The 27323-nt window shown below is 37.0% G+C and overlaps 2 protein-coding genes across 2 annotated transcripts; one reads left to right on the forward strand and one right to left on the reverse strand.

Moving 5' to 3' along the window:
* Positions 1–757: 757 nt before the first annotated feature.
* sev (sevenless) lies at positions 758–27323 on the reverse strand. Its single transcript, XM_066730110.1, has 21 exons — positions 26642–27323; positions 17767–17826; positions 13620–13679; positions 13460–13550; positions 10964–11196; positions 10566–10805; positions 9738–9885; positions 9165–9661; positions 8785–9074; positions 8359–8715; positions 7954–8257; positions 7551–7874; positions 7222–7483; positions 6167–7145; positions 4682–6087; positions 4186–4593; positions 3884–4107; positions 3340–3810; positions 2885–3248; positions 2556–2609; positions 758–2432 (listed from the first exon to the last, which is right to left on the reverse strand). Exons 1-21 carry the CDS (start codon positions 26795–26797, stop codon positions 1594–1596), a joined length of 7767 nt encoding a protein of 2588 aa, XP_066586207.1. The 5' UTR covers positions 26798–27323; the 3' UTR covers positions 758–1593.
* LOC136775388 (cAMP-dependent protein kinase catalytic subunit 1-like) lies at positions 12139–13236 on the forward strand. Its single transcript, XM_066730111.1, has 2 exons — positions 12139–12720; positions 12822–13236. The coding sequence occupies exons 1-2, from the start codon at positions 12158–12160 to the stop codon at positions 13234–13236; spliced, it is 978 nt and encodes a 325-aa protein (XP_066586208.1). The 5' UTR covers positions 12139–12157.

Consider the following 27323-nt stretch of genomic DNA (forward strand, 5'->3'; position numbering starts at 1 on the left):
AAGAAGAATACCTCCATATCTTATAGATTTAGAATTAGCTAACGGTACATTTGTAAATAACGTAAAGCTAGAACCAAGAAGATACCACGAGCTTTTAAAAAGAGATGTTATTAAATATGGATTTAGTTCAAGGGTATATGTTTTATTACATGAAAATAGCAAATATGATACATTGGATGACGATGATGTTTAAAATAGTATAGCTTCATAGGATAGCTGGTAACCGGTGCTATCAAAGATTTATATTTTAACCTTCATATAAAATGTTTTGTTATTAGTTAAATACCTGTCACACATTGGATAAGGTGTGCATGTTATAATGACATACCAATGATTACGTATTATTATTGAAAACTGGCATAACATTTCAAAAAGCAAATGATTTAAATTTTGTTAATGTGAATTTTCAATTGAACTTGTTCTAAATTGTATGATGCTAGTAAAATTATTAGAATTTGTGATTATGCTTAGTGTATAAATTAAATGTAAAAACTTAAATTTTATAGAATTATAAATTTAAATAATTTATGTGATGAAAAGAATTTTCAGATGTATCTTAATCAACTTATGGTAATTATAAATCCTTCATAATAAGTGTAGTTAAGTTTTTATTCTTAAAATAATATCGCAATTTGTTTGGCTCATATAAAAAAAAAGTTATACAATTTCAGTTTTTATTTAAAGATTTATGTACAACATATAAAATTTCATTAAGCCCATATGTTTATTTAAAGATTATTAAAATAATTTTGTTACCTTATAAATAGGAAGACATTATTTGTATGGAAATATAATTGATATTATCCAAACTTTGATTGTCCATGTGAATCCTCACTTTTTAATCTCTTAAATATATATATTTATAATACTTCATCCAAAGAAGAATATGGCAATTTTTTAATAGCTTATTAAATTCAATTATTTACATTTTATGTTTAATCTTAAAAAATATCTTGGACCTCTTGTTCAGTCTATAATAAGATAGGATTAAAATCTTTCATGACTAAAACTAAAGAGAATTATATTGTATTTGGATATATTAAATTATAGGTCAAACTTAACAATTTTGTTATAAGAGTTATCTGAGGATTATATGTAAAATGGAATTTTTACAATGAGGGCTAAAAATTTTTTAGACTTAAAAAAACAATAAATATACTATCATATCTTACATCTAAGGCAGAGCAAATTATTCTATGACTCATTCCTAATTTTCGTGCGCTTCCATGGCAAGTGTGGAGTAGTTTTGTGATTAAATTGTAAAATTGAAAATGAATTTAATGGTATAATGATTTTGATATGTACAAAAAGATCATTTGTAAAAATCTTATAATATTACACACAATTTAAAGCTCTCCATTCCATAACATTCATAGATCATTTTTCTCTACAAAATTCTCTACCACTTTACATAACAAGAAAAGTCGAGAAGCTAGTCCAACTAAATTTATCTAACAATAGAATTGGTTGATTTCTTAAAATCAATTTAATTAATTCAATCACAATTTTCAATCAAATTAATTTGATAAAATCATACTCATTGATCCCAACGAATATGGTTAATTTAAGAGAGTAAACAATTTCCAAGTTACTTCATGATCCATTTACTCTAACAGCATCAGAATTGATATTAGTATACGTGGCAAGATTACCATTATCTTCCACGACAGGAGTTTGCCTAAGTAAATTGAGAAGAGCACTATTGATTACCAATGGAATATTGGCTTTACCGGTCTGCACGTTCGAGAGAGTCTTTTGCACTTTTGGCAATCCGTTTTTTACACTACTATCACTATTGACCTCACCATTTGTGTTCTTAGTAAGAGTCTGAGGAATCATCAATGAGGAATTGGGTCTGGTTGGTACCGAAATGTTCAAATTCGATCCTGAAGAATTGCTTCTACTATTCAAACTCAATTCGGAACTACCGGAAATTGGACTCCTTCGGAATTTCCTCTGATCATTTAAGGATGCAAAGGAATCCCTCTTCAAAAGAGTTTTTATGGCTGGACTGGTCAGTTTCGAAGCATCAAGAGTACTGCACTTCTCAGTTATACTACTTATTGACGCTCTTTTCACGTCTGGCAAGGTCAAACTTGTCACCGATGATCTTTTGGTTCTTTCCTCTTCAGCCTCCTCTTCGGCATAAAGCTTTTTCTTGTTCTCGCTTTCCAGAAATTTCTCCACTGTCCTCCCCGTAGTCTCAGAAAGAGTTTTGGGACTCGGACAACTTTGACTCGAGATTCGAACCGATTTTGGAACTTCATAATCGCTCATTGGATTTTCCCAGTGGACTATCTTATCGTGATCAGACAATAACTCCAAATACTTCGGAATATCTGTGGATTGCTGTAGATTTGTACTTTGCACGTTTTGCAGGAACGGTTGCATGTCTCGACTACCCTCCGAGCTACTTGATTTCCATGAATTTCCTGAAATTAGTAAATCTAATAATTATGATCCTCTAATTAAATGAATCTGTGATTTACCCATGACAATTCAAAGTAAATTTGAATGGTTTTCCAATTTATTAGGACACAAGTGCCAGAACCTACCTGAATGGTTATGATTTTGATTCTCGTCAGCGAAATAAGCCATGTTAGACACGCCTGAAAGCCATGCAATGATAAGAATCTTGTATACGAAGCCAAAGTACCATTTTTAAGCAAAGATAAGAATTTCAAGGTATAAGGGGTATTATAAAAATTTCTTAGAGAAAAACTGAATTTTCAGAGTTATGCCATTTTAAAGATGTACGTAGTTTTGCAAAACCCTGCATAGTTAAGGATGATTTATGGTTATGGAATCTGGCATGAAGAGTTATGGGAAATTGCTAATATCGGGTTGAAAACATTTAATTCTACTGAGTTTATTAATTTTTTACCTCTTCTGACCAAATAATGTCCAGCATGTACAGGACTCAGTGTAGCATCCTCGATATTGGCTCTCAAAGTAACAATGTGTTCAAGACAAATTTTGAAGCTTGGCCTTGAATCAGCTGTACTCCAACATCTCAGCATAAGTTGGTGAAGAGCGGGTGGACAATTTAAGGGTTTTGGAAGACGTCCACCGGCTCTCACATGGTGCAACACCTCAAGATTAGTCCTGGCTGGATAAGGCTGTTGGCCTAATGACGTGATTTCCCACATTAAAACACCAAAAGCCCAAACATCGCTCTGAGACGTGAACACACCATCAACTAACGATTCTGGGGCCATCCAACGCACTGGCAAAAGTCCCTCACCTTCCTAAGCAACGAGAAAATCAGAAAAAATTAATTTTTACTACAAATGGCTAAAAAATGGTAAATGTTTATAGACAAAATTCTTTTAAAATTACTTTTCTGTAATAGTCATTCTTGTAAATATCCCTGGCGAGTCCAAAATCTCCAATTTTTACAACTCTTTGCTCTCTCTCTCTGGCGGAAACCAAGCAATTCCTACATGCGAGATCCCTGTGGACAAAGTGTAGTTCCTCTAGGTATCTGCATCCCCTGGCAACATCCTCGCACATCGATAACAAATCCTGTAGCCTCAAGGCCTGCGTGTCAGTCGCTTGCAAGGACCTACTGGCTCTTAAGTAGCTTAACAAATCGCCAGCCTCCATCAGTTCAAGGACTAGCAGGGGAGGATCCGTATCTAAGCAGACTCCGAGAAGCCTTAAAACGTGTTTATGCCGGAAGTGACTCATCAGTCGAGCTTCTTGAAGGAACTCTGTCTTCTCTTGAGCAGAAGCACCTTTCCTTAAGGTCTTTATTGCTACCGGTGTCATTTCTGCACCATCAAGGTCTTTGGCATTTCCTTGGAAAACCTATAAAATAAAAAGGTTCATGAATAAATTAAATTTAATTTTTTATATTAAATGTAATCATTAAGAAAATAACCTCTCCAAAAGCTCCACTGCCTAGAAATTTGGCTAATGTTATCTGTTCTCTTCTAATTTTAGGCAACAACGAGTCGTCCGAGTCAGTTTGTATGGCTGACGCATAAAGTGCGTTCGATTGTACAAAGTTTCCACGAGGAATCTCACGAAGTGTCGCTAGTTCAACATCTGATACAATCGGTGGAAGAACTGCCTTTTTGTCTTCTTTACGCTGCTTGTAAACTGCTGAAGGAAAACCAGGAAATTACAAAAATGCAGTTAAGATGGTGTTTTTTTACCAAATCAGTTGGATAGTTTACTTACGGCAGAGGAAATAGCAGAAGCAAACCAGCATAATAGTTATGACAAGCACACTGAGACCCAATACAAGGCCAAGGTGTTGTTGAGCAGCTAAAATTCCTCCAGTAATTTCAGTGAGATCCACAACTGAGCTGGATTCGCTCCAAGCACCAAATCCATACGCGTTTCTAGCCTGCACTCTAAATCGATATTTTTGGTCCATTTCACCAGTTATTATCCAATAATTATCTGTCCCATTATAGTACAACTGCCATCCTTTATTGTAATCATTTTCATGATCCACGACCTTCCCTTCCAATTGGTACAAAGTCACTGGTGATCCATGTGCTTGTGCTGGCTCCCAATTTAATTGATACACTGAATTTCTTAATTTTATGACTACTGGCATCCCTGGTGAACTTGGTACATCCCCTACAATCAGCAAGTTTAAAACGCAATGATTCAAGAATCTTAAGGGAAGAAAAAAGCTAGCTGAAAAATTTGGGTTTAATGAGCTTACCAAGTGTTTGATAAGTGAATCTAGCATCGGTAGGCCAAACAAAGTATTTCTCGTATAGTGGATATTTTAACAACAACCTAAATTTGTACAATGTCTTTGGTTGCAAACCTTTGATAACGTAAATTACTTTATCTTTCTCAATGATAGATTCATTGGCAACCTGCCATTTTTCTAAGGCAACATCTTCATACTCCAAAATAAAATTGATAGTTAGATTTTTCGTCGGTATCCAAGAAACATTAAAACTGTCAACGGTGACACTTGTTAAGGTCAGGTTATTAGGACCAGGATACATTTTGAGGATTTGTCCTGGAGACTCGCTGTAAATTTCACTAGAGTGGGTAGGATGTGCCCTGACGAAAACCAAATATTCCTGATCAGGTAAAAGTGGTGTCAAAGTCGTAAAGAATCTGCCATCAAATGTTTTTTCAGCGTCTTTGACGAGCTGCTCTCCCTTTTGCCTTACCCCATTTACCAATTTCACCGATCTCCAGTGAACCTCGTAATTAACAGCAGCAGCATTTAAGATTTTAGGTGGATACCAGTAAACTGCAGCTAATGTTGGCGTAAATGCCTGAACAGTAACATTCTCAGGAATTGAAGGAGCACCAGCTCCAGTTCTCAAAATTACTCCAGAACCAAATTCCAAACTCAATCCTTCAAGATCCCCATAATAATTGCTCAGTGCAATTTTTATTCTGTATTTAGTAAAAGGTTTCAAGTTTTCTATTTGGAATTCCCTATCATAAGTCTTTAGTTTCCTTATGTCATTGGATTCACACATATTGGGATCATTTTCTAAGCACTGAGATATATGGACAGTATAGAGAGTAGTTGGTAGATTATAAAATTCGCAGCCATAATGGGGAATAGATTGTGGAAGCTGGACTGTAATGCTGTTGGATGATTTAGAAATTTCTTGAACGTCGTAAGACACTTGATATGGGATGAGACAATCTATGATAGGATAAGGCTGGAGAGATTTACCCAAGGCTTTGATACTTTTCACGTTTGGCAAGTAAAATGATTTTATCTCTCCGCCATCCTGATAATCCTTGTTAACGTAATATATTTTATCTTCCGCCGATATAGACCAGTAAATGTTAATTTTATCCACTGTCAATGACGTAGGTGATAGAAACCTGTTAAAAGCAGAATTAACAACTAAATTGCAAATGCAACCATCTACATCTGCTATGTTCAAATGTCCTTCTAAGGAAATCCAATAGACTACTGGCTTCTGAATGTTTGTTCTGTCTATAGCCATAACTGAAATAATCGACGGCTGATATGGACACGAACAGTCTTCTACATGGTTGAAGAAAGGCTGAATATTTTCCCCATTTAAATCAGATTCCATTATTACTCCTCTGTCATGTTTAGTTAATTCTATCCAGTATAGCGAGCTGTAATAAAGCATATCATAATTATATTGACTATTGCAAAATAGTAACAAAATTGATGGTTTTCTTAAGAACTACTTACCCAGTCAAAGGTAGAATATCTAAATTAGTGATTTGAGATTTTCTAGTAACAATTCTCTCAAACTTCAAAAACCCAGCATACAAAGTAGTTAAATCAAGTTTTACAATGTAGCTTCCGGCGTCTTCATACTCGTACTCAGTCCAATACAGATTCCTGGTCACCCAATCCACACATAAACTGGTAGCAGTATTATTAAACCTTAAGATTTTTGTTACATTAGCACCGTTAAGTCTTGATGTAACTAACTCTTGTATTCCATTAATCCAGAAGAGTTTATTCTCAGCTGCCATATAAGCAACTTCGACTGCAGTATGTCTGGTGATTGTATAATTGATTTCTTCGTCCAGATCGGATAACCTGACATCGTCGCGAGTGGTAACCAGTAATTGGGGTACAGGATTCTCGTATTTAGTAGAAACATTGATTACATCAGTGAATGGACCAGCACCAACCTCGGTGTATGCTCTGACTTGAAAATAGTAAGTGGTGTTTTGTAGAAGATGATGCACAGTATGCTCTAAAACATCAGCTGGAACAACCACACTGTCGCAAATTCTTATTTGAATATCACTTTCTATGAACCAACAATCCACCGTGTATCCCTTAATAAGTCCATTTGGGAATTCTGGAGAATTCCATCTGAAAATAGCAAAAGTATCCACATTCTCCGTCAGATGTTCTTTGTGAAATTCGACAAAGGTTCTGGGCTTAGTTGGTTGGCTCGGAACGCTTTGCGGGGATCTTAAAATCTTCCTGGAATGATGAGCCGTCTCCCAGTAAGTGAAAGCCTTGACTGTTACCTCCAGCACCGAGTAGGGTAGTATTTGTTTCGAATTGTTATAAGGCATTGTTGTTTCTGTTGTAATCTCAGGATTGGAGTTTGTGTTAATGTAATCAGCGAATTTTATTTCGTAGAAGACCGTGCCATAGTTTATGTTTTCTACTGGATCCCAGGAGATGTTAAAGTTTCTCCATGTACCTTAACAAAAAAAGTAGCAATATCGAGTAAGACATGATAAGATAATAGAAATGAAGACAATTAGGGAAGAAGGTACCTTCGACTCTAATAGAATCAAGGTCAACGGCCTTGGGCAAAACGATAACATTTTCTGAGGTAAGATTTTTTGGATATCCGTGTAGAGCTGGATCCATTATCCCTACCATATGTAACCCAGACAATGTGACTCCGTTAATGATTGCTGTATTTTGACCAGATAGGTCACCAATCACGGCATTTCTGTCATCCTGTAACCACAGTAAATGTTCGGAAAAATAACAAAGTGGTCCTTGCATGTTTGGATGCTGCAAAGCTGACACCTAAAATTGATATTTTTTTTATTCTCGTATTAAAATGCAAGTAGAAGTTGTAAGGAAAATGGCTTACTTTTTCAGGTACAATTTTTTGACTCATAGGAATTCTCTCAGAAGTCGGTGCCCTATAGACAATAGACCCACTTTCATAACTTCTAATGATCCAGTAAACGTATCGGTTCTCAGTATCCAGGGTCAGTCCCATGACTTGTTTACCATTGAAAATCTCGTCGGAATGATAATACCTTCTGTCTTGTCCGTTTAATCTGGCAACTTCTACTGCATGGCCTGTAGACCAGTAGAGATAGGCTTCCAAGGAATCTATCATTAATTCTTTTACGATTGCCAAAATCGACATTGGTTCCTGGTGGGAACCATTTAAATTTGCCCTCGTTATCTAACAAAAGTAACAATAAAATAATCTCAATACTAAAAATAATTTTAAGTAAGTAAAAATTCTTTAAATTGATTATTACAATTTGCTGTTTAGGATTCGCCCAGTACAATTTCTTGGATATCCAGTCAACGGCAATACTGCCAACTGAGTGAATGTTTAGTTTAGTTTTTTGATGACTGGTGATATTGTATCTGTACAATACTGAGTTATTTCCAACGATAAACAGGACGTCCTTGTACCAGCTAACATCCACTATGTGGTATTCGTTCTCGGATTCTCGCAAGGTTGCTTTGTATATTAAGGTATCTATATTTTCACCAGTAACGTCACTCTTAAGTAATCCCTCGTTTGCTGACCACAGGATTGACGTTTGCGATCCCGAACTGAAAGATTATTCGTAAGTTGGACGTTTTGCAAGTCTTAATTTAATATTAATTGTTAAAATTATTTTTTTAGATTAATTCAGATCATTAATTAAAAATACCGTAAAGTACGTCCACGAAACTCGGTAGACCAAGGTCCTCTACCAGCACTAGTATATGCAGCAGCTTTGATGGAATATTCGGATCTTTCCCTGAGATTGTACACTGTGTGGAAGGAACCAGCAATGCTTTTTTGTTGAAAAGTTTCGCCCGTGCTTTCGTCCTTAACTTCCAATTCATAGGACCAATTTTGCCAGGCTCCTTTTCCCTGTCCACCTAATAAATGCGGTGCCTGCCACGATACTTTTGCTTTCTCAGCACCCAAAACTGCTTGAACTCCTGTTGGAGGGTTTACTGGTACCGGAACCGGCTGGCTTGCATCCATCAACACGTTTACACTTACAAATGAACCGTCTGATCTGTGACAAACATTGACCGATGAAAATAAAATTCCTTTCTTGTTTGCAAATTAAAAGAAACCAATCTACCTATCGGGATATGCATTGTGAAAATATCGATTTTGACCAGAATGATATCCTTCGGTCAATACTTCCTCTCCATTAGTCCAGTAAAATAAACCATTAGCCATCGTTAGTGAAACTACATTTTTGAATTTTGGTTGTTGAGTATTTGCCCTCAGATCCAAAACTTCCCGACCATCTAAGGAGACAGAGATCACAGTGTTTTGAGTATGATGAGGTACTAAAAGGCGAAAATTCGTGTGGTCCACAGCGAAAGCGCCCAGATGAGAATCTTCCAGTATCAGATAAGGTTGGACCTATAAAAGTAAAGAGCAAAGGTATAAAGTAAATGTATAAGTAAGTAAAATGATAAAATAAGAGAAAAATATAAAAGGATAAAGTCTTGCCTCGTGTTTTACACCATTGCTAATGTCAGCAAGGTCGAGTCTGTAGAGACCATCCCTGGTAACCCAAAAGAGGTAACCGTTGTAAGGGTCTACCTCGATGTGGGTCGGTCTAGTGAGAAAGCCAGCCATAGCTACGGTGAGTGCACGGCCATCCAGATTACATCTGGCGATCTGCCAGACGGTTGTAGCATGTTTTACCTCGCCCAGAACGTAAAGGTGCAAATTGAGCCAATCCACAGATAAACTGAGTGGCTTAAAGTTTACTTGACTTGGACTGAGAATCGTCGTTGGTTCTGTTGCTTCTAGAATGGACGTCCTGTATACGTATCCCATGGAATTTGAGACGAATAGTTGAGCGGATGCGACGTGGATCGCAACCCCGCGAATCGTGCTGGAGGTCTGATAAACAACGCTCGGTTCATCCAACATGTCAGCACCCTGCTTCATTACCACGTGTTCACCTCCCAGAATTAATACTGGCTGTTGCGTATCTCGAACTGAAATTATTTTGGTTTTAGCGTTATTCGATGTAAAAGGGGCAATTCCTTTTGCATTTAATTTTATAAATATTACCTGCTGGTTCAGGACTCGTGGAAATATGAATGATAGCTGCTGGTCCTTCGCCAACTCCATTCCTCATGGTCACGCTGATGGAGTAATTTTGATTCGGCTCCAAATTTTGAAACATGTAGTGATTGGCATTTTCCGATGCTGGTATGTCCTGTTATTTTAGATTAAAAATTAAATTGTACTGAAGCATATAATTGTACAATAATTCTCACCCAGTTACGACCCAGTTTTGTGCTTTCTATGCACGATCACACAAACACACGTACACATTTGCGCACCCACACATAACAGGTTCCCAGATTAAAAAAGTTGTGCTGGTAAAAAAATAGACGCCATGCCAGAAATGAGGTTCGTCTGGTTCGTACAAGTCTCAAATTGGTTTGTTAACTAGGAGAGTAAATTATTTTGCAATTGCAAATTAGCCAAGCGGGTTTCATGCCACAGGCTATTAAATCGCATCGAGCAGCGATGACTTATCAACGATTGTCGACAAAGACTAATGATTGACATAAATAACAAAAATATTAATACGATCAATCGTCGATAAATCAATGGATACAGGGATAAAACAGTCTAGGAAGGCAGTAGAGATCATTGCAGAACCAGATCTGCTAATAAGCTAAAGCCAGTACATAGATCGTTAATTAGTTGATTTGTTTTTCAGTAAGAAAAGAATTGACTTTTAGATAGAACAAAAAGAATCTAGATGGGTAGAGAAGAAACAAAGAACGAGACTGAAAAAAAATGGAAGAAGACGAAAAAGAATAAGAAAGAAAGAATCTGAGGGTAAACTCGTGTGGTCGATCGAATATTTCTGGCGTGGCGTGGTACCTTAAGCTGGGAGTGATTTGCCCCTTGCAGCCGTAGGACATAGGACAAAAGTGGCCCATTTGGGAATGGCCCAGGTTCCCAAGAGACGGACACGCGGCAGCTGTCAACAGCCGCTGCCCTTACAATTACCGGTGCTGATGCAGGCAGGTCAGCTGCCAAGGTCAATATCACCACGCTTGGGGCTGATACAATTGGTTCTGGATTATGTTGTGATGACCTTAACAGCAAGGCGACTCGAAACTACAAAAAAATAAATCAATTAATGAAGCTGTATTGTATACAATAATAGAAATACAGAAAAAAAGATTTTTTAATTGAAAATTAGTAGTCTAAAGCTTGAGTTGACCCTTTGAGAATTAAATATTGACTAAATTTGATGTCTTTCTTTTCTGGTCTACCTTGTACTTTGTGTAGGGTTGAAGGTTCTCCACAAGAATCTGATCATCCTCGCCCCAGGATTGATTCCTGCAGTATTGCCATGTTTCAGCGATTTCTGCGTATCTCCATTGCACCAGGTATGATACTCCACCACCACGTCTCTCTACATCCCTTCCTTTCCATTCCAGCCTAAGGGAAGTCGCCGTCAAAGAATCCGCTACCAAAGCTGGTGCTGGAGGAACTCCTATCTCGGCTAACGCACGTGTGGCAGAAAACAGAATACAAATTAAAATTAATATAAAATATCTCGATCAGCATTTTGCTTAATAAATATTTTGTTAGTTAAATGACAGCACACTGTCGCGAATCGATCAAACATGGCGAAAAATGTCAAAGATTAGAAAAACAAACAGCCTCCAACACAGGATGTGAGCGAAGAAATGTTTGAATAGTCTAATAATTATGTGTAAAGAGCGTTTGGTATATAGGTGCCAAACCAAAAAATCTAGATGGGGGAAAAAATTGTAAGAAAATATTTTTACGTAATTTTTACGCGTAGCCTCTTATTTAAAAATTTATTAAGGATTACAAAATCTTTAATTATAGGCATTCTATTAGTCAAAAGTTTGTCCTCATGTTACTTGGCCAATACAGCAGAGTTACCGGTTTTTTCGATCAATAGAAAGCCTCCAATCAAAGAAATTTAAATTGTTAACGAGATCCCTCATACCGACATTACAGAGCAAAACGCGTATCAGTGATATAGCGTTAAGTAAACACCGATTTCAAATTTATTATAACATTTTAGTGAGTCACTAACTGCTCTTTGCAGAGTAATAGGTGGATTTTCCCAAAAAGGAAAAATTGTTTCATTAATTGCTTTTATATAATAAAGTTGACTCACAAATCTTAAAAACGGATAATTTATAAGGAGACAATTTTAATTCGCTACGCTTGAGAGATCAACTTAATATGTTTTTGAGTAAGAGCTAAACATAACAAATTTATAATAGTTTTTTTATCTATTCCTCTATCTTTATTTTTTGAAAAAATGTCGCGTTTAGAACCGACGTACCATATATAGGATTATATAAATCACTTAAAATCTTTATAATTATTATTCACAATTTTGTGATGACTCTATTTTACAGACTGAAAGAGACAAAAATGCGAAACAATACAAAGAGATTCTGGATAAACTTAAGAAATCGTTTATGGAGAAATGGGAACAAAAATTGTCACAGAATGGTTCATTGGATGATTTTGAATGTTTCCCAACTGTGGGCACAGGAGCCTTCGGTAGGGTGAGTCTGGTCAAAAATAAGAAGAATTCAGAATACTATGCGATGAAAATTTTGGATAAAGAAGAAATTGTAAAACTCAAGCAGGTCCCACACACTATGAACGAGATCAAGCTTCTTCTTTCCATGAACTTTCCATTGGTGGTTTATTTGGAGTATTATTTTGCTGACTTTTCCTACATTTACATGGTGCTACCGTTCATTTCTGGTGGTGAAATGTTCACCCATCTTAGAAGAATGGGAAAATTCGACGATGAACTCGCCAGATTCTACGCTGCTCAAGTCACTCTGGCTTTGGAGTATATGCACCACTGCACCATTGTTTACAGGGACCTTAAACCGGAAAACATTTTGATAGATAAAGATGGATATCTCAAACTAACCGACTTTGGATTTGGAAAAATGGTCGATGGACGTACCTGGACCTTGTGTGGCACTCCTGAATACCTTGCACCGGAAGTCATTCTGTCAAAAGGGTACGACCTCCAAATTTTCTCCTTGCAATTCTACAATCTTCCATTTGTCATTAAAGAGCCTCAGACATGCTCGAATATGAATGGTACAGATTCAATTCCAGATATGGTAGTGCTGTTGATTGGTGGAGTTTTGGAGTACTTGTGTACGAAATGAACGCCGGGTATCCACCATTTTATGCTCAGAATCATATGAAGATCTATGAGAAAATTGTTGCTGGCAAGTTCAAATTTGCCCAGCACTTTAGCGAGACTCTGAAAGATTTTATAAAGAATCTTTTGCAAGTTGATCTGACGAGGCGTTATGGCAACCTTAAGGATGGGACCAACGATATAAAAAATCATCCATATTTCCAGTCGACGGACTTTCTGCAGATCTACAAGAAGGAAGTCAAGCCAACTTTTGTTCCACACAGCGGAGAACCGGGTGATGCGAGTAACTTTGACATTTACGACGAGGAGGAAACGAAAAAGACCGAAGCCGAGAATCGTTGGGCCAAAGAATTTGCCGAGTTTTGAAGAGTGTACAGGTTAATGCGAATCTCCTTTTCTAAGTTATAGACGATATATTCTTAAGTACTGCCCACACCCCCACCCAATTTTGTAGCTGTAAATACTGATTATCTCAAGATCAAATCTATACATCGAATAGCGTCGTACATACATTCCAAATTGAAACTAGTGAAAATAGAGGAAAATGCACAATTATAAAGAAAATAAATTAATATTGTTGTAAATATACCTTTGAGCTGCTGAAAATAACGATTCAAGGCGTCGTGGCATCCTAAAACGCAATACAGTTCTTTTGGCGGAAGTAATTCCTGAGTTCCGTTCTAAACAAAATATTCTTTTTTTAAAATCTGATGTTCTATATAAACGGAATAAAATGAAGAAAAACTTACGCAAACTGATTGACAGCTGGTGTCCAAAGCTCGTTCCCAGGCTCCGCATCCTTTCGTGCACTGAAAACAAGAAATTTTATGAAAAAATGAAAATTGACAAAAATTCTAATCAAAAAGGAAAATGACCTCTTCGTGTGAATAAAAGTTGAGGTTAGATTGAGGAAGGAAGGAGGGATCATTTATTTAATTGGAGGGAAAAACGATGAATTTATACAACACAGTGTCTCGAAGCCTAGAGTTTTCTTGAAGTCCGAGCTCGCTTGTTGCGGCAGACAAATGCTCATATCCTCTCCAGTGCAGAAAGTTAATGCGTTAAACTCTTCGGTTCGCAAATCCATGCCCGGCACGGAGCGCTCCGCTTAAATTACGAATGTGGGCGTAAAAGACTTGCGACACGTGCCACATGATGTCGAGGATCTTGAAAAATTGCCGTTTCTTTACGGTACGTGAGGTTATGTCATCGACGGTGGCGGCCATTTTGCATGCTTCCCCCTCCACAGGGACGCTTCCACAACGAAATTCCATTTCTGAATTAACGCGATTCAGTCTTCTCGTCGATTCCACCTCTATCCCACTCGCAAACTAAGCTTTAATTGCTAAAACATTCTGTGACTCACCGGACCTAACCTACAAAGAAAGCAAAACATTCACGTTCTAGTTGAAAACTTTCGAGTGAGAATAACGTTCCACGCGAATCAAAGCAGATGGAATCCTCGGGAGGATTCTGAAGAGGTGATCTCGTTGACTCGTGTAGGTCGTGTAGCTCTTAGAATCCACAAACAAACAGTTGCCAATGTTCCATGTAGGTTACAGTGTATTCACTGGGTCACGTGACAAATAGAATCCTCCGTGACTGCAGCTATTATGGGTCAGCTGCAAAATGTCTGCTCAAGCACTCCATTCTCGAGATGGATCCAAGAGAGATAATTTACCAATTGCAGCTTCATCGACACGAGTGGCGCCGCGTATAAATAATAATGGCCAGTGACATTTCGAAATAACAAGTAAATTGCTGTTCTTCGGCTTAAATCTAATCTTTTTCTAGAATCGAATTATATTCAGAGAGGTTATGGATGGAAGCAGTTGGTTTTTGTAATAAATCTATATAATCCTCAGATAAAACTTTTTTCTCGACGAGAACATTGAATTTTTGTCGCGATAAGGCTTCAGCGGCGAAATAAATATTATGCCCAAGCGAACTGTAATAAATCGGCCACTACAACTTTTTTTGTTTCGTAAGCTTTGTTATCAAACCATGATACAAGTTATAAGTTATCGGTTCTCGCGCTTTTTAGTGTCCCTCTAGATTCGATCTCGTTGATGTCACTCGGTTTTCGAACGACGACTTTATTAATAGTATTTATCTGTGCCCCAGTCCCTTTTCCTCCATTACCGGAATGACCCGCGTGATACCCCCGTACGCCATCTTGAATCTATTTAGTTCGTTATATTAGAACCCATTTTTGGGTTTCCGATTGAACATAAGTATCCGGAATTTGACGAATGTTTGGTTAAACAAATTGTATAAGTATATTTCTCCTGTCGATTTTGCAAATTTGACTTTAAGTGTGTTCTTTTGACCAAAGTATAATAAATTTTATGTAATTCTATATAGTAGAACCGAGTAGTTTCAACTCTTGCAAAAAATTGAGTTTCAACGTACGCGGTTGAGAGGGGATTTCAAACGCGTTGGAAAAGGCTGGAAGTTGGAGCTACTCCGCTAATTTCTCACTTCCTCATTAAATCCTCAACACATATTATGCCCCTTGCTCCCCCCTCCTACTTGGCTTCCCGTAGATCGTAAATCTCCATCCGACCGTTAATCTTCCGCTCTAGTCTTTACAGATAAACTAGAAATCAATAAAATAAAATTTTTGTAATCTTATATATAAACAAATTAAAGCTCTCGAATCTTGATAATTATTATAGTGATTCAAGTGGTGATAGATCTTTCTTCCCCTAATTTTCGTTCGAGTCTCATTTGTCTTACGGAGGACTTACATTAATGTCAAATGATGGATAGCTCTTCTCAGATCTTTGTTCTACATATTAGTCTCATCTGAATAACCGTCGAACCGGAAGTCGCGTACTTGGGTGATCTAATGTACATAAATGAATATTAAATAAAATTTCAAATATATTTATAACTATTTGTCAGAAACATAGATCATTTTGGTATCTGGTGAGTTTCGAATTTTAAAGTGTTTATTTTTGTTTTTGATTTCTGTGTCATAACTTCCTTCTTTAAGGGTATCAGTGACAGTCCAAATGACTTCCGTTGGTGAATGTCAATAGAAGGGATTTTGGCCTGAAATTCCTCGCCCCTGGTGGTCTTCTTTTACCAGCTTTTACTCGGTCATTAGGAAAATGTCTGGTTGCGGTTGTCGTTCCGAGAGTTTTCTTCAAGTGCCATAAATAAGCTGGTGCCAGTAGCCTAATAAGTCTAGCAATCTAGCCTGTCCCGCATAGAAAAGGTGCCAGACGAAATACCAGACGTGAAGAGTCATTGGAATGGAACGAGGAGGAAGCGACAAAAAAAATGAACAACTCTGTTAAAAATTGTATCTATACAAAATAAAATGTATTAAAGAAAAAGCAAAAATAAAGAATATACCTGGAAATATTAGAATTGTGTGGAAAAACTGATGCATTGTAAAATAGAAAGTGAGGATAGAACAAAAGGGACCAAAAATTAACGTCCATCCGGGTATGAAATTACCGGAAGTGCATTCCAAAGTTTATGAAATGTTAAATGCTGAACGAGGTAAGTACATCGTATGATTGTTCCTCGTGAATTTTCTTTGGAGCACGAAAATGGTTGCGTCTCAGTGGGCATGGTTCAAGAGGAAGGGCTTAATGGGTGGATTTTTTCGGACTCGATAATTAAGCGTATCGGAACTGGAGGCCCTTTGTCCTCTTTTGCGACTAATTGCGGTCCTCGCAGCAATGAAGACACGCGTTGCTGGATATCCTTCCGGCATACCGGGGGTCCTGTGCCCTTTCTGCCTCTGCTGGGAGGAAAGGGCACTCCAGCTTCCTGTTGTGCTTGCGAGTTAATCCGATGAAGCACCACTTTTAATTATTATTACAGCCCTACTTCGTTTCTACCGTCTCCCCACTGGTACCATTAAAATCAAAACGTTCATTCAGTTTTTCTACCCATCATGAATTTAAAAATAACGCTCCACTGTGATTTTTGCTTATGTAAAATCTCAAGGTCAAATTTTCAAAATTCTCGATATACCAAACATCACGATAAACACTACCAAATATTAGTTATGTACCCTTGAACCGGAAATAGCGATTCAAACGAAATTGTACGGGTACTTCCTTACGGCATAAAATAAAAATAATGGGAGCGGTACCAGTGAATTGCGACAGTCGAATAATTGCAAATTTCCATGTGGACTTCCGGATGAGGTTGGGGTGGGGGCGAGGAATAAATTAAGTGTGAGAAGAGCGAGAGGAAAGTGGGAGAGATTCTCGATGAAAAGAAGGAAGATGAAGAGGAGGGAATATTTTGGAAGAGGAGGGAAGATGTCATGATTGAAGAGACGGAGGGACCCAACAAATATGAATAACAAACGGAAAGAGAGAGATGAGAATAAAATAATTTATAAAGTTGGAGAGAATAAATTAAAATGACGAACATAAGGCGATAAAGAAGAGATCCATTTCATGGATTAAAAAAAGGGAAGAGTAAGCGAAAGATTTATTTATTCATGAGAAAGAGAGAGATAGATATGAAAGAATCCGGAGTCGCACGTCAATTTGTCAACATCCGCCAGTGGTCGCACTTGTACGCGATCCAATTTAAAGTTACGAAGCCATACAAGCATTCTTTCATTCGTACAGCATAAATACAAGTGTATAGGGCACCATGACCGGCCAGCGGGGACGGACTTTGTTTTTATTCGCCGTTTACCGCGTCGTCTCCGTCGGCAGTTACGAACGGGGACGTCGCCGGAAGTACCTTCATTGTCCTCAACTCTGCCCCTACCCTCTCAAAGTCCCTTTTATTTTCGTCCCCGAGCAAAGAGTTCGTTAGTAACGAACACGCCGCTTCTCGAATAGCGAAAAATCAACGCTACTTTTAATCCTCCTAAAGTTCTAAATAGCAAAGAGATCCAAAATGGCGGACCATTACCTGATCGATCTTACACCGGATGCCACATCCAACCTCCGTGCTAAAGTCATCCGTTCGATTCTGAAAAAGAGGAAATTTATTATTTTCTATGGTTGTAATAATACACAAAGAAATTCTTATTAAAACATTTATTATAATTTTCCAAGCGAGACATTCAAATGGGAAATGCAGATTTTTGGCAGGTGATCCAACGCCGAAGCCGGTTGGGATATAATTACCGAATGTGTGGAATGGATCAACCGATGAATTCTCATGGATCACGCATGGTTTCTCACCCTTTAACACGCTTTTTTTTTAACTCCACCAACCCTCCCGATTTATTTCGTTCGCCCATTACCTTTCGGTCTCGTGAAACGCACCTGTGTACCGGAAGTAACGTACAGGTGCAGAAAGCGTGACTTTCGAATTCTTCGATCCTACACAGAAATGTTATTTTTCGATACGTGTTTGTTTTAACCGGACAGATTTAATCTTCGCAGTCACACTTCGTCCATCTTCCGCAACCTGCGAACCGGAAATAAATGAATTGAACTCGAAGATTATTCGGCGATTTATTCGCGACTCGGAGTGGATATACCGGGGGTGCTAATTGAACCGGATGAAACAGTTTACTGTCCTTTAAGGTTGGCAAGCGATTCAATTTATTTTCTGCGACCCCTGTGCTTAACGTAATCGCACCGCTTCGGCCTACTAGTTCCTTTTTTTACGCTATTCGCTGAAGCCTTCTTCTTTGTTTTCCAACGGACGACCCTCGCTGTCAGCTGGGAAGGCTATTTTCGTTATAGAAATTCTTCGAGTGAACTATAAATGGCTCGATTAGACCTGGAAGACTTTCATATCAGAGTCGGAGTTTCTTCTTAGAATATTTTGTTTTTCATGAAAAAAAGCAGATTTGGCGATCGAGGAAAAAATTGTTGAGTGAAAAACGGAAGACCTTGTAGTGGAATCCCGGAAAGAAACGATCGCGGGCTTCGTGCTGCAGCAAAATATCTTTGGCTGTTATTAAAGACGTAGTGGGGATTACGTTTCTCGACAGTTGGCCAACGCCACGATGCGTGACGAAGAAAACGTTGACGGTCACTGCTCGTTTAGTCGATTAGCTCGCCTCGGATAAAGCGTCCTTTAACAGGTGATTTCCCCTTCCCCTCTTCGCCCCCCCCCCCTTTACTGTTCTTCTTCGAGCACTTCTTCTGCACCGGAAGTCCCAAGAAAGCAGCTGCAAAAAATTCCCTAATCCTTTTCCTCGAGATTCTCGCTATTTCCCATTTATCACAGAAATTCGGGACCAAATTTTAAAAACGCTGAGAACGCTTTAAATACTTTGGCTATTTTCTTAGGTGCTATGTAGCGTTTTTCAAAACTTTCATAAAATCTAGTCTCTAAAATTGAAAAACTCTGAAGAAACTTTAAACTCTTCAGGTTCCTTCCAAGGCATTTATGAAGCGATTTTAAATTTATAAACAAATTCTGTAACCAAATTCGACAAACATTTGTTACAGTCCTCTCCGGTTTCCTTCCCAAGGTCATTACAAAGCGATTTTCCATACTGACACGATAATTGCATCTTCGAGTTTTCTCGATCGATCCAGGAAATGGCCATAGGAATGAAATATCCAACTCATTGTCTGCTAGTATAATTTTAAGACGATTATCCTGTTCAATCATTTCGAGTATCTTCTTCCCAAGGAAAATGGAAGAAAATGAAGAAAACAAAAAACCGTGAGAGAGAGAGAGAGAGGGTGAAAATAAATGGTTCATTGTTAAGAGTAAATATTGAATAACTAAATTAACAATGATCCTCCATCGTATCACAAGGAATGTTTATTCTCCTTAGTGTGGAATGCTGCTTGATTGATCGGGTGCAAAGTTAAATGATCCGCTGCTTCTGAAGGAAGAAGAAAGAGCAAGATGAGAAAGTTGCATCGTAAAATTGATACATGTTCGGTAAAAAGGCGACGATTGTCGGAAAAACATTTGCTTATCGCCAATCGTCACTTTCTACTCGTGGCATTGTACGAGGAAAATATTAGCAAGGCCTCTCTCTCACTCTTTCTCTTCGTATCTATGTAAGTGGTAATAAAATCATTTAAATGATTGATTTTCATTGTCAAGAAATAAAGAAGAATTTTCATTTCTCTTGGACAAAAACTCAACGAGGAATTTTAAACAAGATTTCGAGGAAAATAAACTTTATCCCCCCCCCCCCCTCTCTTGCATTTTTTTCATTTCTGTTTATTTTCTGATCGTGGCATTGTACGAGGGAAGCATAACAGCACAGTCTTATCAGGAAGTGGCAATTATTCCTCTATCACTTTGTCAATGATTGATTTTCACTCTTGCGATGCTTGACGATGAGATTTCGAGGAGAAAAAAGTATTCTCGTGGAGAAATTTTATTGGATGCGAATAAAAATTGCGAGGAATTTGATCCGACAGCTTGGGAGTCGAAAGGGTGAGGAGATTTTGGTTTCAAGGTTTCACGATATCGAATTTACACCGGACTGGGTGCACTGGCTTGAAAGTTTTGGTTTTGCTGCCCTTTTACGTACCAACCGTCCACATCCCCAGTTTTATTCCTTCATTAATTAACGATTTACCAGTCTCTGTCTCTCTCTCTTTCTCTTTATTTTTTTCATTCCTATGTCCTCTCTATTCAACAATTGAACGTAGTTGTACAAAGTAAAACTAATATTTAAAAAAAGGAATTTAATAATAAATTTCTATATACCATATCTCGTTACTTAAAGTTTACAAAATTGTTAAAGATCCTTTTTGGATAAATATATGTTCAATTTTTTATAATCCAGCGTTAAAATCTAATTAATACTTTTTGATTTTGGTTTCAAGGTTGCACGATATCGAATGTACACCGGACAGTGTCCATTGGTCTATATAGAAATTTTATTTTTGCTGCCCTTTTAGGTACGAGCTATCCATTCCCAACTTTAATCCTTCGCTAATTAACGATCGGTCGAGCAGTCTCTCTCTCTCTCTCTCTCTCTCTCTCTCTCTCTCTGATTCTTATGTACTCTCCATTCAGCAATTTCTTATAATTCAACGTTCAAAGTTCAATTCGAACGCGTGTGTCCAGAATTTTCTTCGTAACCACGTCAATTATGGCTGAGCTACTCCTAAATTGAAAGGATCAACTTCTGTCCATCTACTAAAGTCGCGTTAATTAGCGTTTCTCTTATAATACATGTCCAAAAAAATAAAAGAAAACCAAATTCTTGTATTAATAAATAAAAATATTTATTTCGATCATTTGTGTTCAACTTTTTGCAACGTTTAATAATTTGCACTTATCTTCGAATAAAAAAAAGTAAACAAGAACAATTTAATTTCGCGTTAATAATAAACAACAATAATTATTTTTCGCTAATGATATTCAACTTTTGCAACGTTTCATCGATAGCGTTTACTTATTCCGCACTAAAATAATTCATTATCGTTAAAAGAAATCTCTGCAATTATCTAGCGCCTTTACGATCGTTTTAACGTACGCGTCTAAAAGCTTTTTTGCCATTATAGGCAGTTTTAATTATTTCTTATGTAAAGATCGCTCTTTACGATAATTTTATTGGCCAATAACGATAACCGATTTGTGTTCCTCAGCGTGAGATTTGAACGAGACAAATTTTGCGTTCGCTCATCATCTCTCGTCCTCTCCATACTCGCCGAGCACCAATTATTTTCTTTTAGGCTTAGGCGAATTCAATTGATGGACGGTCAAAACTCTTGCGTGCGCGCAAGGTTGTGTGTGTATATGTGTTTGTGCGTGTGTCCAGTAATTTGCGATTAGCTTAATTGGAGTGACGTCACTCGCGAGGCCCGAGACGTGGATTTGTCTATACGATGAAAAATTATCGCCGAGTTGAAGAAGCATCGAAGAAACTTTTACCAAAATTTTTTATTTTTATGTTAAAAAATTCATACATTTTTTATCGAGCTCAGATTTGTCGTCACGACTGAAAATATGTTGAAAAGCGAGGATCGTTCCTTATATTCAAGTCAACATTTGTTAATAAATTCATAGGAGTGTCAAAAAGATTTACAAAAATGTTTAAACAAATTTATTTTTTTTTTTTTATTTAAAGATCGATCAATTCCTGATCGTGCTCAGACTTGTCGTCACGACTGAAAATATGTTGAGAAGCGAGGATTATTTCGCATGTGCAACTCAATACGTGTAGCCCAGTGTACACAATGAACTTCCTGCCAGCCACATCCTCTCATGTATTCAGTGCATCGGCATAACTTGCTAGGGATTCGCATTCAAGTCCACCGATAATCGTGTGAAATTCGCTCGAAATCATTCCGCAGCCTCTCTTATCCAACGATTAATTACTTATAGATCTTATTCATCAGCATATACCAATCAAATTTCTATAACATTTAAATCTCTCCAACAATTATCATTTATCCATCGTTGAATGTCTTTATTATAACAATATTTAACGTTGTATGTATGTATATTTGTAAGTATTCAATTTTTAAAAAAGGTATTTTATTTCAAGTTCTAATATTTTACGAATTTTATTAATATCAAGTGAAAGACTATTTATTCTTTTTTGGAAAATTTATTTCTATTATTTTTTTCCAAAGCCGTTGAGATGTATATTTTAATTTTTTATACTGCATGGTTATTGCGTGAACTTGAAAGTTTATAACAAGATTGATATAGTTTATTACTTTTACTGTATTTTTAGCAATTCTTTTAACCATTTCAATTATGTTTACATTTTTCTAAATTTAAATTCAGCAGTTTAGAATATTTTAATTGGAAACGTCATAAATTTTAATTTCCAGTAATTAAAGCGATCTAGGCGGTGCACGTTGTAAATGCGATCAGAATTGAGACCGTTCAACTGTCTCGCCATTTTGAAAGAATTTTACACGAAGTATTAAAATTTAGGTTATATTATATGAATAATTTTAATTGTAATTTATTTTAATATAATCATTTTTCACACATTTAACAAAATCTTGAATAAAAGCCTCTTCAATTATTTTATCACCTCCCCCCTTAATATTTAACGTTACGTGAGATCCACGTTGGAATAATTTCATTGCAACAAAAATGTGTATTTTTATTTTACTAAATAAGTCCTCACACATAATCGTGAATGTAATATTTCTGTATAATTAATTTAATTTTTTAATAGCCACAATAATTTTATAAATGGTATATAATATGAAATGATGGCGTTTACCATTAACGTGTGCGTTAATAGTTTACCACGAATTATTACCACGGATAATTTACCACGTGTTTTTAGGACACCAGAGATATTTTTATTTTGTGGGGGTAGGAGCCCTCGCGCGAGCTAAAAATTATACGGGTACGCCCACATTTAGGGGAATTATGGAATTCGAATTGGTCAGTTTTCTATAAAGTGCGTGGAAAAAGGCTGCAAAGTACAGTCTCCCATAAAACTTTTTCAGCTACCATAATCCAAGATAAATCCTATTTTTCAATTATATATTCATCCCATCCTCAATTTCCTATAATTAATTATAACTGCTCGAGCAAGATTAACCTTTAATTTCTTCATTGAGTTTCTGTAATCCTTCGCTTAACCTCCGAATTAAATTTCCACGTTAAACCTCTTTCTCTCTTTCTTATAGTTGATCTTCCCAATAGAATCAAACGAATCTAAAAAGTTCCACGAACTCACTCCCCAGAAAAATTAGGAGGGAGAAGAAAAATAAAAAAAATACTGAATTAGTTAAAGAAAGTGGGGAACTGAGGAAAACAAATAAGATTCGTTGTTCGTAGTCTTGGAAGTGGCGCCTATGATGTTTACAAAACAAAAACCTCTCTCTCTCTCACTCTCTCTCGTATAAATTCATTTTCCTAGTTAGGGTCTACCGTTTCCACGATCTCGCTCTCGAAAAGAATAAAAAAAAATTGCTAAGTGCAAGGATGAAGGAGGGGGGGGGGGGGAGAGTATTGAAAAGATAAATAAGATTCGTGGTTGGTAGTGGCGCCCGTGATATTTACAAACCAAACACGAGTGGTAATAAGTCCTTATCGTATCTAGGGGTGATACTTCTAGTGACCCTATGGGACTTGCATAATAGAAACGGAATAGTGTTTTTCAAGAATCTATTTTCTCTCGACTGTCCGGATCTCAGCCATTCGCGCTCTGACTTACGACTGTAAACACCCGAGACGTTAATTGATCACAGCATCAATTAGTCGATAATTTGCAAATTGCATACAATCATTCGTCAATGAAAAAATCCTGCACATTTCGTGGAAGTCTTCCCATAATTAGCCGCTTGCAACAATGGCAGTGGAGTATTCAAGAGAAAACCGATTCCAAGAGGAAAAAGAAAACAATAATAAAGTGAAAAGAAGAATAAGTATTACTTTTTTCTAGCTAACGCTCCAAGTTTTTGTTTACAGACTTTTCTACGTTTTGAACATAAACAGTTAGCAGAGTCACGTGAACAATGGCGGAAGTTTTACGTAATAGATGGGAGCAGCATAGAAATAATAGCATTGTTATTATACCTACGTTGTATTTTGTACTAGAATTTAATTTAGACCGGTCTTTATTTTTATTGGATTTTTAAGAGCCGACGAATATATCGTTTAATTGGAACAACGTTCAGCTATAAAGTCATAGACCTTTCAACCCCACTACGAACGCTTCGTCCATTAAAACTTGATGTTTCAATTTTCCTGGGACCCCATAAATTAAGGGAACGGTCTACTGTTATCCAAACCCTTTCGTAATCCGTTCCCAGGCTAGTTGGATAATCGTGGTTTATCAATTCATTATACAGTGTTTATCGATAGACTGAAGTTTTTTTTCAAATCTTTAAAGAAAAACTAGTAATTTTTCCAGCAAAACTTGAGTTTTTTCATCATTTTAGAAGGCGTGAAAAGTTAAGTTATTGTTTAATAGGACGAATTAATAGACCTTCTTCTCGACGTTGTATTCAATTTTCTGGCCGGGGTCGTCAATTGTTAGCGAAGGCGAAATGGGCGTTAAAAAAGATAGCAATCAGTGCATCCAATAATGGTCAGAAATGGAACTGGTGCCAATTATCAATTTAAGCCAATATTAACGGATTCCGTTGATTCGTTCCTACCACCCATTATATTCCCTCGCGTTACACGCGATTATGTCGAAGAAAAACTTCTTTTAAAGGAGTCCATAAATTTTATGATAATTTTTCTTTGATCTAGTAACTTATAAAAATATGTACCAGTTTGAAATTTGAGTTTTTATGAAGAATAACTTTTTTTATGTTTTTGTTTTGGAACTTGTTTTTGGTGGTACAAAATTTGTAAAGTGCAATTGGCTGTCCTGGATTTGTTACATACTCGTCTTTCATCCTGCAGACTATACTTATGGAGACTGCGATGATGCGCCGACGTGTAGTTAAGTTAATTAATGAATGGAACAGTCGGATGGAGAGTAGACTTAAATTGAAACGTCCTTCGCTCTCAGTCATTTTTGTGCTATTACAGCTTTGTTGAAGGAACGAAACTCGAAAATCAACCAAGATCACGTCAAAATTACATTGGCCATTATAATCCGCCATTTTATTACAAATCATTTTTCAATGTCCGCCATTTGGCGCTACAGTTACCCCGCGGATTTATCTTTTGCACACTAAGCGAAAACAAAAATACCGATGAAAAGTTTGTTCTCTAAAGAAATACACTAGTTGCTAAAAAAATCTACGGCTTTCCTAAGCCGTAGTCATAAAAATACAAGGAGACGGTTATAAATTTCGAGAATACGATCAGCCTTTAGTGGGCGTGCGTTGCGAGGTTATGTGAACGAAGAATGAAAATTAGAATAACAAATGGGTTTTTATTCTTAGAACGAAGTAAAATCTCTGGACGATTTGCTCGAAAAAAGAAGCGAGCTTGTTTTCATAGATTCTTCGTGTGTTCTTTCATTTCTTATTTTCTAACTTTAAAAAAGTATTCAGTCATTAATTAGGTCTTTCTAGTCTAGTGATGTTATTGTTTAAAAATTGAAAATTCGAATGGATGAGTTTTTTGTTGATAATTCTTTTGATTTTATAGCTTTTATCTCTCAAACCAATAGTATCTTTATCATCAACAATGGCGAAATAAGAAGCTTGCGCCAAGTTATCCAAGGGACGTATAAAATTTAAGAGCTTTATGCATAATTCGGAATACACCCAAGATCGACTGAAGGTTGACTTCTCGTGTTTTGGTCACGTGGTCCATTGGTTAAGATGGAATTGCGCGTTAAGCGAGGGATCTCGGGTAGAAATTGAAATAATAAACGCGAAATATCGCTACGGCCTTAGGAACGAAAGGCTATCGGCCTCCACGAGCAGAAGAACGCATCATCTTCTGTTTTGCCATTCAGCAACAACTAAACGTGAACTTCGCAGCTACATTGACCTTTCGTTTATAAATTAATCGATGAAAGCTTGAAATCCCAATACACGAGACTGTATAAAACAAATAAAATTTATTAACACGAGGAGCAACCAGAAATTCTTTTTTAGCTAAACAGACCTGATAAATAATTCGAATGTTTTTATTTTCCAACCTCAAACTCGATAAGGAAAAAAAACGACTGCTGCGCCCCCGGGGGCTTCTGTCTACCTCTTACATCATTCAATGTTATAGGGAGGGGATGATCACCGATGAATTAAAATGTTCTAAAAATGAATGAAAATTGATACATTATAAATGTATGTATGTATACGGTTCTCCCCAATCAACTATATTTCAATGACAGTGATGTTGGATGAAGATATTACTTTCACCTTTATTTATTAATTAAAAACAGGTTTTATTCCTAAAGCCTTTATTGTTTAAAATGGATGAACTTCGCGGGAAGTGAAATAAATATTGTCTATAGTATATTTACCTGATTCAAGTCAAGATCAGGGCATTTCGAGGCACACTCCTCCTGAAGACTGACTGGTCCCGATCTCTCATCAAAATTATCCGGAAGAAGCGCGAGGACACCATTCCCGATACACACGAACACTGTCAGAAGCAAACATAATCCCTTCCCTAACATAATATTGCCACCCCGAAAGCCTCGATCAGCTTTGAATCCGGAGGACTCAGCTTCCTATCATCGTCTTCCTCCTGATTGGCTTGACGACTCCACGAGCCATCCACCTGCCAAATTCAAGTTCGGTACTTTAACAGTTCTCAACATCGATCGTGAAAAACATCAAACTAGTAATTTCACCAATCTAAAACTTAATCCTTCCCACGTCAATTTTCCACTAAACACTAAAACAAAACGAAGAAATTGTCTTTCAACTTTAAACCATATTAAACACGTATCGTAAAGTTTAATCCTTTCAATATTCATTCAGAGGCGAAATTTGCCGGAAGCACACTTATCCAAGGATATTTCCGAGTTTCCGCAAGGTTGAAACTTTGACCGTGCTGAGTGATTTGAGGTTTTAACAATTGATCGATCATGGATAGTTAGTTAAGTAATTGTGAAGTGATGACTTTGAGGGTAGTTTTGAAAAAATGGAAGGATGGCAAAGTGATATGGCAGTGGTGGAGAAATCGGCGAGAAGAGTACA

This window comes from Prorops nasuta, unplaced genomic scaffold (genome assembly GCF_024137725.1).
Source record: "Prorops nasuta isolate Cenicafe-Biocafe unplaced genomic scaffold, Cenicafe_Pnas_1.2 PNAS00008, whole genome shotgun sequence".
Lineage (NCBI taxonomy): Eukaryota > Metazoa > Arthropoda > Insecta > Hymenoptera > Bethylidae > Prorops > Prorops nasuta.